Source organism: Podarcis cretensis (genome assembly GCF_951804945.1).
Source record: "Podarcis cretensis genome assembly, chromosome: 3".
NCBI classification, from domain to species: domain Eukaryota; kingdom Metazoa; phylum Chordata; class Lepidosauria; order Squamata; family Lacertidae; genus Podarcis; species Podarcis cretensis.
This window is the reverse complement of record NC_137172.1, coordinates 95,495,964-95,508,318: the sequence shown is the minus strand read 5'-3', so window position 1 is coordinate 95,508,318 and position 12,355 is coordinate 95,495,964. Positions and strand designations below refer to the sequence as shown.

The 12,355-nt window shown below is 38.0% G+C and overlaps 1 protein-coding gene across 9 annotated transcripts in view; it reads right to left on the bottom strand.

Moving 5' to 3' along the window:
* Positions 1–12,355, bottom strand: part of ROCK2 (Rho associated coiled-coil containing protein kinase 2) — a 74,905-nt gene that overhangs the window by 51,252 nt on the left and 11,298 nt on the right. For all 9 annotated transcript variants that reach the window (XM_079969621.1, XM_079969625.1, XM_079969626.1 and 6 more), the window contains one exon: positions 273–354. In XM_079969621.1, coding sequence (XP_079825747.1) covers positions 273–354 — 82 coding nt within the window. The remainder of the gene's footprint in view (positions 1–272; positions 355–12,355) is intronic.

Below are 12,355 nucleotides of genomic sequence, written 5' to 3'. Positions count from 1 at the left end.
AAAAGCTTCAAAGGTCCTGCTCCTAGATGTGCGGGAAGAGGAGAGGGAGAGTACAGTGAATCAAAGACTCAGTGCACCTCATTCATGTTTGTGTGGGTTATACTAAACTATAATTTGGTAAATTGAAGTTGGCAGATTGTATTGTCAAATATGGTTAACAGCACAACTCCTGTTTCAAAATTTTAATATAGCTTGGGCAGACAGGTGAACAAAAAACAGTTTCACCTAACATTAAAAAACAATGACAAGTATTGTATATAAGGGAAACTTACATCTGTTTAAGAAGTTGTCTATGTTCTTGTTCTTCCTCAATGCTGGGTAATCCAAATCAAGAACTAAGGAATTCAAACTATCCTATAAAAAAACACACACATACACATATATAAGGTTAATTGTAATTATATTTTAGAGTAGTTATCCTTTTCCACTCCACACTTACTTGAACAGATATAGCATCATGGAATGTCAAGTACATACTACAAATAGACCTGAATAAATTATACATAAATTCTTGCAGCATCTACATTGCAAATATAACCTCCTTGGGGCAAAGACATCTCACACTTTTCAAAAGCAGACCAGGATATGTAATAATAACTCCTAATTTTACAAGTCATTTAAAAACAAAACTGCAAAGCCAGACAGAGAATGGAAAAGTGAACATAAAATTAAATAATCTTTGTATCAATTTGTAATATTCCTAACAGGACTACACCAGATTAAGCATACACTGAAACACCATCTAAGTGGAAGAACCACTCTAGCAAAATTGAAACAGGGATGGCATGTTCTTTTGTTTTTCAGTATTGCTAACTGATGACCTCTGAATTGGGAGAGATGGCTGATCTTTATATTTGAATACGATAAATATTTATCTTTACAAGGTAGGTATCAAAAAGTCCCTATAGATGAGCTGAATTGGAGTAATAAACACTTTACACCCTACTTCTGACCATAGAGAAATTGCAGAATTCTGTATTAGGTGCAGCTGTCAATAAAAGGCAGCCCTGCCTGCAACCCAGTGTAGAAGCCTAGATGTGAAGCTGCCAACACATAGACAACAACTGAAAAGTCTGATATACGGTTGATTCAGGTCTCACAATGCAATTCATAATGTAACACACACAGTTAACATGAGGTGACTAAACGGAGCCTTCACATAAAAGGAGCAACATGGTTCTGAGTAAAAGTTACTGGGAACACGACATGGGATTAAAAAAGACAGAGGAACAGTAAAGTGACTATAAGCTCCTCTCTGGGGTCCCACACATTTGCTCGTTCTCTCTATTATGTCATACTTAAATTCTATTTAAATACATACTGACATAAATATTGCACACATATGTTAACATTAATTTTTTTAAAATCCAATGTTAACTATTGATGTGATATTCTTGTCTTCTGTTGTACAGGGGAAAATTAGGGATTGAAAAATTGAATTATTTCAGATGTAGGTCCCAAAGTTTTGAGTAAATATATATACTGGCCTCATTTCAAAACATTTGAGGAGCATGGCTTCAGCCACATAACTGTTGCTGAGGAATCTCCAAATAAACATATCCACATCTCAATCCTAAACGTATTTATTTAAAGGTCACAGATTTAAGCGGGCAATTAGCAAGCAAAGGTTTTTAAAATTACTCCCTGCTTCTGTACTATAGATATAAACCCTGGTGAATGTTTGGGGGGGGGGGGTCCAAGAGATTATGTAGTACAGCAGGCCATCTATACTAAAGATAAGTAATCCAGGAAATGACATATCCTCTGTCTAGGCCTCATAGATAAAAAAAACAACAACACTTCAAACAGGAAGTATGTTATTATAGTGATTTCACTGTTCACTTCCGGTCTTCCCTTTTTGTCAAAGTTTGAAGTCAACCAAACTAAAAATAGCATTATCTAACAAAACACACCCAAGGCAAAAGCAAGTACAGCACAAGTATATGTACAAATATGCATTCATAATAGTTTTTTCAATAATTTCTGAACTAGAGTGTACTCCTTACTACGGTTGTACTTCTCTCTGGATTTGGAAGGGACATTTTCCAGGCTGATACATTAATGGAAGCCAGTTACACCAATTTAATTGTCTTCACTATTGACATAACAAAACAGGTGGATGACCTAGCTTAGCCATCAAGGCATCCTCAGCAAAAGTCCATCGTTACTCAGAAAGCTCAGCTAGAAATCAGCCAGAAGTCCTGAACCGGCTTTCTAGCAAGCTCTCTCAGGATGTAAGTAAAGAATAATAATATGGAAGCATTACTGATCTCTGGCATGTTGTGAATTTTACAAATATGCTATTAATTAGTAAGTTTATGAAAAATGTGAATTTTGGGTTAAATGGGATGTGACAAGAGACAAGAGATCTGAAATCTCAATCATTGTCAATTAAAAATGTTAATATCCAAATATCTCATTTAGAAAATAATCATTTCAGAACCTGATCTCTTAGAGACAGAAAAGCTAGAAGTTTTAAACCATATTTTAATATTTTTGTTTATAGCAAATTGAACTCTAGTCAAGTTCTTTTTTAAAAATCAGATTCTTATAAAAGAACTAAGTTACTAATGAAGACTCAAACTTTGCATGTAAGCAGAAATAGTTTCCAACTTTTCATTTTTCTTCATTTGTCACTTCCCACACAGTTCATCTGCTGCTTTTTTCTTCTCACAGTCAAGGAGCGTATCACAAAATCTTCTATTTCTGTTGGGGCACTGTAGTCACGAAGACTCAATTATCTAATGTAATATGTTCTGAGCAGATGCCAATATTCACTTATGGATACTTCAGCTGGTTTTAGTTTTGAGTTAGCTTACAAGTCAGAAATTGAGGAAAGGAATAAATCCCAAAAGAAAACCACCACCAGTATCCTGAAGTTTAGAATTCGGTAAATTCAACAACACAGATAAAATTCATTATGCTGTTTATGGAGAGTTTGGGCTCCCAGATATTTATTAAGTCTCAAGAGATAACACAAACATCACTCTACTCCCCCCACTGTCAAGGCACATCTCCACAAGGATGCATTTCCTGGTACTCTGGAGCTCTATCTTACTAGACAGTAAAGAAAGTCCTGTGTAGACCATGTTTGCACTCCCTCCTTCAATAAAGCAAGATGGACCAAGTGGTTAAGACCCTGGAATAAGGGGGAAATGTGAAACCAACACAATATTGATGGTTTTCTGCCTACCATTAGGTGAAGGAGTAGAGATGTTTAGGAGAAAATCCCATGTATACTCTGTATCATCATATCCTCTCTATAGGAGTTGTGCTAAAGTGGTTTTACACCCCTGCTTTTGAGCTGAACTGAATTCCCACAGGTTCATTCATTCCCTTTCATTTTCTGAGAACACATCTAAAAGCACTTTGTTAATTTTAGCTTCAAGGTTTCCCTCAACATTTGAAGCTTATTCCCATTCCCATCAGCATGTCAATACCGGGAAAGGTACTTCTTTAAAAAAATAGAATTGCTGCTTCATAACTTGCTTCATAACTTGTAACCTTCTATTACTATTACTATAAATAAGGAACACAAAATAAACATAAAGAAGACTCAATATGCTTTGAAGAGGTTATGTATTTATGAAACATCTGGAGAGGAATAGCAGAGCGCATCATTTTCCTCACACCTTACCAAGATGGGAAATGCAGTCCTACAGTATCTGAGGAGCCACAAGTTCCCCAGACCCCTATTGAATAGTGAGACAAGTTACTCACTGGCTTTCATAGTTGTCGGTGATGAACTACAAGAAGAGTTAGGAGGGAGAAAACGAGCTATATAATAATATAGTAGACGCTAAAATATCTAAAACACCCCTAAATAGAATAGAAAATGACAGTGCTGCCAACTTAAATACTATGACTAATCACCAATTTTATAAATGGCTTGATGTAGTCCTAATTTTAAAATATCAGTCCAAGTAGGAACCCACAAGGCAGTCATTGGGAGGTGGGAGGAAGAACAGGGATATTATTACAAAGTCCTCTTGTTTCAGGTAAGGAGACACTAAGGCAAAGGGAAAAGGTAATGGGCTGAAAAGCAGGAACCCAAGGAAGCAAATGGAGATAGAATATGACTGCTGGGAACTGTGGGCCAGGAATCCAATGGGATTTAGAGTTGAAGAGAGAGAGAAAAGGATTCAGAGAAGTCCAACAATATCTCCACTATGCTTTTCTCACTCAGTTGTCACTTTATTTTAAGGAAAGTAAATAATTCAAGAAATGAAGGAACACAGAGAGAGCTTGTGTATGAGAACATGGCTACAGTTCATTTGAAAGGTTGTGGAAGCGGCATCATTGTATACTTTAAGCATTCTGGGCACGAGGATGAAGGCATCTGCATTGTCAGCCAGAAACATATCTATGCTTGCAGAATTAAAATAGAGTTTACTACTATATATAAAGTTAATGTACTCATCATTAGCTAAAAATATAAGAGCTGGTACCTTGCAGCATACCTTGATGCTTGAGAGGTCACAGCATATATAGCTGCATTACTTCCAGCTAAGTACATATTCAATCCTGCATGTTTGACCTAACTGGAAATCCTTTCACTGGATACTTAAATAGAATTTCTAGAAATATTAATCTTTCTTTGAATTGACTCATGATCTGAAAATACAACCCATGCTGTTTTGTGTGCACATATCTAACTCTATCACAGTTGCTCATGGTTGAAGACTTTGATTCTGATGAAGCATAAAGGAGCAGAATATATTTAACACATACACCTCCCATATCTCCAGCTATCAATATATATAAGGCAATTATAATATCTGAAGGAGTTCCACCAAATTTGACAATAATAAGCAATGTACTTGTTATATATTCTTATGGAGTTATTTTGAAGAACAAATATTGCTATATTCTACCATATAAATGCCCCAATCAATTCTAAAGAACAAGTAATGCAGAGGTCCCCAAACTGGCATCCCTGGGTGCCATAATACCCATGAAGGCTTCCGGTGGTGCCCCTGGGCAGGTGCCCCAGACTTTGAGTTTTCATGGATACCAGAAGACTGATGTATCCTCAAGAGCATATGATGGGGTTGTGCAGGGGAGTGAAGGGAGACGAGAGAAAGGAGAATCCCCATAAGCCAAGTAGTTTTCTGTTGTGAAAGTCTGAATAGCAACACAGAAGAACAGCACACAAATATGATGCTATCCTTACACAAGGTTCCTGTCCTATCTGGGTAGACAGCTGCTTGCCCCGTCACTCTTTCGAAGTATGCAAGTCATGCATTCTGACCTCCTGGGATTTGGTGGCAGAAAAAACACCACTGGTAAGGTAAGCACCTAATGAAGAAAATCCAGGTCTGGACACAAGGCAACCTTAGACAAAGAATGAGACATTAATACCACAAAGCACAAAACTCACAATAATGCCTGCCAGACCTTATGCTAGAGAGGCCATTATGAATGATAAGGAATAGGTTGTCATGAGCTTGCACATTAAAGCAGACAGTGTCATAAAAAAGTTGCGCAAACAGACCTGGGGCTTTATGGAAGTGTATATAGAGAACTCAATGAGACAACACGACACACCCCTTGATACATGCACATATGCTCCATGTCTCTCTCTCTCTCTCTCTCTCTCTCTTCTTTTTAATTGTTTTGATTAAAGATTTTCTCCATGTCTCTTCTTAAAGAAGTTTATAAACACCAACTTTCACTGGTCTTCAGTAGGTAGATTTAAGTTCAGGACCCATTACTGGACTGCTGTCTGACATAAGGTTGGTTGCAACAGCAACAGTAACATCATACAAACATGTAGTAAAAGATTAAGAAGTAGATCCTCAAAATGCATGCTTGAGCTAAAGGTGGGTTCTGGATTATAAAAAGCTAAAGTTCTATAATATTCCTAGAGCAGGAAGACAAATGCAGAATGGATACCCAGGACTGGACAAGGACCCCAAAAAGGAGCCCTATGCTGAACATATTGCTGCTTATGGCAAAGCAATGAAGTTTACTTTTTAGCACTTTTCCTTATGAGCAAATAAGTAAAGAAGAGTGTGTATGCATGTGGTTACATGCTAATTTGAAGTTATTATTACAGCATCTTGGGAATCTACAAATTAGATCCTGCGGTGTGTGAGAAGTTTGCTCTTGCAATGGGTCTATTGTCATCATAGCTAGATCAATTGGTAGAGCATAAGACTCTTAATCTCAGGGAAGTGGGTTCAAGCCCAATGTTGGGCAAAAGATTCCTTGATGAAGCCACTGGACTATGTGGGATGAAAAAGTGAGAGCTGCAGTAAGAGGTGAAATCACAGAACCAAAGAAAAGCTATTATGGATCTGACCAGCAAAGGTCAATCTAGTTCAGAATCCTCTTTTCTCCAGTGGCAAATCAGATGCCTTTTGCGAAACTCACTCTCCTGCTGTTATTCCCCAGCAACTGGAATTTAGGGAAATGCTGCCTCTGATAATGGAGGTAACATATAGCAATCATGATTACTAGCCATTGATAGTGTGGGGAAGGGTCACTTTGCAAAAAAAATTTCAAAAGCAAGCCTACTGGTATATACTTGCTCAGGAATGAACCATTAGCATGCCAAGTAAAAACGTCTGATGCAAGAATCTCACATACAGTGAGATCTTAACATTAAAAAAAATCAAACATGTAACCCTGCATGTGAATCTCTGGTGTTTTACAATGCTATTCGCATGTGCCCTACTGAACATCTGCATCAGCTCTCAGAACCTAGTCTTCAAAAAAAAGTCTAGGGGAGGTCAACTGACATATTTGCAAATAATCACTGAAAACTTTTCTGAACTGAAGGTCTTTTCCCTGGGAGGAGATAGCATGGTGATTATTGCTTTCATTAGTAAATGTTTTCTTTATTTTAGACATAGTAAGTGATATCACTTTTTTATTTGTTAATGTATATCCCTCCTTTCTGTACATACTTAAAACTTGAGGCAGCGTATAAAACTAATACACAGTGCAAAAATTAAATACAAATTCCTAAAACATTCAGCAACAGCAGAAACGAAACAGCAGAAACAGCAGAAATGAACAGCACATAATCATCAACATAATAGAAGAGGGTGGAGCTCTAGCCTTGAGTGTGCTGAAGGCGGTAGTGATAGGAATATTAGGATTGCTCAATGTTTTATTTATTCAAAACATTTTACCACCCTTCATCCTGTTTAGTACTTCAGGGCAGTGTACAATCAATTCTTTCACAGTGCAAATACAAAGACAGAATAGATAAAAATCTTTAAGACAACTAATATTACAAGCTAAAATGAAAAAGACCACTTTTGCCTAGTGCCAATAAAGATTGTAATTTTGAAGTAAGGTGATCCACTTCAGGGAGGGCATTCCATAACCAAATTTCCATTGCCAGGAACCCCCCCCCCCTTTTTTGCCCTTTCTTATTCAATAATACACCTCTGAAAAAAGAGACAACTGGAGAGGGCCTCACCAGATCATAAAGCCCCAGATTTATTTTCTTGGCTTTTAACTTGATGGATTTTAAACTTGCTGCAAAGGAAGGGGTGCTCTGGGCACATAGGTATGACAAGAGGAGATCCCTCAGGTATTTGGGTCCCAAGCCATTTAGAGCGTCAAAGTTAAATACCAGCAGCTTAACTTCCTTCTGGAAGTTATTTTAAAATTGGCAAGATATACATAAATCCAGCTATACCAGTTAAGATTCTGGTTGCTTCCAAATCACCTTCAGGAACAGTCTCACATAAAACGCACCAGAGCTTTAATCACTGTAGTCGAACTGTCCCTGTCCAGAAATGACCACAACTAGTAAATCAGCTGGTGCTTTGTGCCAACAAGGGCAGGTGGGCCTCTAGAAACAAAGCTGGATCTAAGACTATTCTACATGCCCACCTGCTTTTTCAGGGGAAGGAAGAGCAGCCACATCCAAAACAGACCAAATGCCAATTCCTCAGCCCAAAAACCACCTACCCACACCACTGTATTATTAGTATTCATTTTCAGTTAACTGCTGAATTCAAATGGCAGCAGTCAGGCTTGATATCATACTGCTTACCTCTGTGCAAAAAAATGACCCCTGGAATGAATATTTTAAGAAGCGGCGTAAGATATTATTTTTAAAGTCTAGACAACACCTCCATCTATGGAGAGAACTTGAACTCAAGATCCATGTCTTAAGAGGCTTTAAAATTTACAAAAATATGGTGTGGAAGCACAGAGAGGGGGACTATGGGGTTTATCTGTTAAACTAGCTTTGCAATTCATCTCACAAGAAAGGCTCTTTGCTCCGAATCTCTCTAGGACCAAAACAAATTAGGATCCACTCTGGAGTCTCTATAGCACATTCTTAAGATAAAATGTAGCATCTATCAGCAATGTGACAGCAGATGAACATTTTCAGAATCTTCAGAATAAATATTTTTCTGAATAAAGCTTTTAATATCCACTTTCAGAAATGGAATCATATATGGAGCGCCTTTAAAGAACTAAACTACCAACTGTTTTCAAAGTCAAGGCAACGATGAATTCCCCCACCTCCCCCCCCCAAAAAAAGTACTTTAGTGGGAATCAAGTTTGAAGTTCTCTGCTTTTCAGTAATAGATGTAATGGAAAATATTTTTTGAATTAGACACTGAACAAAGTGAACTCATGCTCCAAATTCCAAAAAGGAAGTTTGTCATACCAACACTTTTGACACAAGTTAATTTTTTTTTTTTAAGAGGCAAACTAATCCTTTTCCATCTTGTTGTTTTTACAGTTACATTTGTGGTTGTGAAAATAAACTCTCTAAGCTTTCATGCTAAGTCTTCAAAAGCCTACATTCAAATCCTAGCTAGTATTCTCTGAATTCTGCCTCAATGACTCCAATGGCTCTTTCTATCAAGGATATATGTTTATAACAGCATTTAAGCTTTCTTACAGCATATATACATAATAAACCCATACCTTTTTCTTGTTCTAGAGCTGCCTTCTCCAGCCTGGTGCCCTCCCCGATAATCACAACTCTCCTCCCCTAACCCATTCAAATCTAGGAGTTACCCCAACCCCCTGGAGGAGAATTTGGAGACAGGGCATGGGGGGATTCTGCTATGCTCCTGGAAGTTGTTCCATATGCACTGTTATTTAGTTGAATACAATCTCCTAAGAGATTTTATCTACACTGATATTAGTCTACCAACCTGAGATAAAATTCCTTGCAACAAATACAAATGAAAGGGGGGGATTCTCTACAAAATATTCTACAGTGCTGAGCTGTGTAATTAGTTTGCACAAAAGTCCTTCACGGCATAGTATTGCATTTCCTGACTAGGCTCAAACTGAAAAGGGTTACATAAACATTGTATTGCTTTTCAACTGGCTTGCTGTCTGTGTCATCCACTCAGCAAAAATTTACATGCAACCCAGGAACCTCTTTAGCTACCTATTAACAGAACATGCAAAGCACTGTTGAAATCTCACAACACAAGAATTTGATCCCTGTCTTGCAGCCTGTGTATGTCAATAAAATGCTAGTCATTTCACTATGGGAATGCTGACAATATCAGTACTATCTCCTATTTCCAAGCCGAAGAATACTAACTGATGTTTTGTGGCCATTGCTAACTTAACAAAGCTATAAGTTTGCTATTAAAATGAAGAGGCCCATTTTATCCAGCTTCTAAATTAAACAGTCAGGGAGGTCCAGCCATCAAGATATGTGTCAAAAGCATTAAGTACCTCCATGAAAAGTGCTATGGGAAGTATCTTCAGGCACAGGGTGTCAGAAACAAGGACTGAACATAAGACCACAATTCCCCAGAACTGTTATACATTAAAACAGCCTTTTTACTCTCCACTCATTCAATATTATCATGAAAGCAGATGTTAATACATCTACTATAGAAAAATGACTCCATTTACCTATAGTTTGTGTTCCATATAAACATCCCCCTTAATCACTGGCCAAAACTTCTGCCAAATACAGAAGTAAAGGGGGCAATGTCAAACTCATATACACTGTGAAGGAGACACACTGCAGGTGCAAAAGCAAGAGTGAGCAATAGCCAGAAGATTCCTTGCTTTTATGTAGCCCAGCCTACTGTGGAGACAGAACTAGAGGAAATGGAGTAGCTTAAAAAAGGAACTAAAATGTATCTCTGTATTTCCACAATGTTCATTCATAAAATTAAACAGTCTCCCTAAACACAGTAAAGTTGTAAACTATTTTCTTTTTAAACTCTGAACCTTGCAATATATTCACATTCCATGTTAAGTTTGGCAAAACCTGGTGCTTTATGGGAGTGTCCATTATTATTCAATAACTGGTCCCAACTACCTAGGATAAATAGCCCTCTGAACCAGTCCTGCTTTCTGTTTATTTGAACAAACATTTCTAACTCATAGTGCAAACTAACAAACTGATTAAACTTTGAGCCCATATTTCCCCCCAAATGCACACAGAAGAATGCAACTGCACAGAAGAACTCAACAGCATGATCATGGCAGCCAACCTGTCCACATACCTCCAGTTCACACAATGCTTCTCTAGGGTAACTGCATGCAGGGCTGGAGGAGGGGAGTCAAAAGAATGTCTGAGAACTGGCCTTTAGACAAGAACAAATGTATACCCCTAACTTGGAATCTCAATTTATAGTACAAAGTGCAACACACATTTGATACTGCTTTTAAATGAACTGCATATTTTAAATAGCCCAGAACTGAAAATTATTTTCACTAAAACTGTCACATATTTTCAGTACACATCTCAAGTAACAATCTAGTATCACTAGAAGTGGTATTATTGTCTCATATAAATGTAGCATAATTTGCTGAGTTGCTTAAAAAGAATTCATACAGCATCACCATCACATATCAATAGTTCAGTTTACATAAATTCAAGGGTTATTTTTTTTTCCATGGGGAAACAGACTGCAAGAAGTTTATTTTTGTATTTTCCTGCCATAAGAATCAGGAACAAGCACAAGGGAGAGAGAAAGGGCGGGGAGTCACATCCTGATGCAAAATGAACAAATAAGGCTTTCTGGTCCTCTCAGATCACAACTGGAAACAGTCCCATAGTTTGCACATAATCTTAAAGCCAATATCCTTTCCCACACAACACAGCCAGAGTTAACTAGAATAAACAGATGCTTAATTCATACATTTTTTATTGGAGAGGAATCAATACTCTGTATTTAACTTAAAAGAAACATCTAATTTACCTAATGCTAAGGACTGCATCACACAAGACATTTTGCAGTACTGTACATGCAAAACAGTCATTCCACATTGCTTGCACAGACAACTATTACATGTGAATCTGCTAATCAGAGTTAACAGCAGTGATTTCTGCAATCATAGCAGCACTTTTTCAAACTACCACAACACTCATTGAAATTCTTGCCAATTATATTCATGATTAGGGACGCAGGTGGCGCTGTGGGTTAAAGCCTCAGCGCCTAGGACTTGCCGATCGAAAGGTCGGCGGTTCGAATCCCTGCGGCGGGGTGCGCTCCCGCTGCTCGGTCCCAGCGCCTGCCAACCTAGCAGTTCGAAAGCACCTCCGGGTGCAAGTAGATAAATAGGGACCGCTTACCAGCGGGAAGGTAAACGGCGTTTCCGTGTGCGGCTCTGGCTCGCCAGAGCAGCGATGTCACGCTGGCCACGTGACCCGGAAGTGTCTCCGGACAGCGCTGGCCCCTGGCCTCTTAAGTGAGATGGGCGCACAACCCCAGAGTCTGTCAAGACTGGCCCGTACAGGCAGGGGTACCTTTACCTTTACCTTTATATTCATGATTGATTTACACCTTACATTGACAACAAAATGTATTCTTAAGGCAGTAGAGACCACTTGTGTGGGGAGAAAGAGAATATGAGAACTGATTTATCCAATACTGCTTGAAGTTTACAGTAAACTTTAAGACAAATATACAATAAACTGTTTGATTAGGTAATTCGGTCAAGAACTGCAAAACTAAGGTGGACCAAGAGTTTCTGAATATGTGAGTTCTCAGTTTGTATTCTGAGACAAGAGCTATTTGCTCAGTTGTGCAGCAACATCTTCCATTAAAATAAGGATAAATCCCTTCAAAAGTGGAACAGCTGTTAATCATAGACTCCTCTCAACAACCTATGGCTTCTTTAGAAAAATTAACTTTTGCAGTGTTTTTTAAAAAACATAAATAAAAGCATCCAAACACAATAAAACTGTAGCCACAATTAAACTGGTTAATGAAAAGTGAAAAATTGACAGGACACTTCAAAATTAAGGCTCTGCACATTAACACTTCCTACAGAAGGTGGCATTTGTGACATTTAACTATATATTAATTTTAATGTGTGAGCTGTCAAAGTGCCAGTGTTCAAGAAAGTGAGTAACCATGTTCCTTGTGACTCCCTACAAGTATGGTGTGTTTTC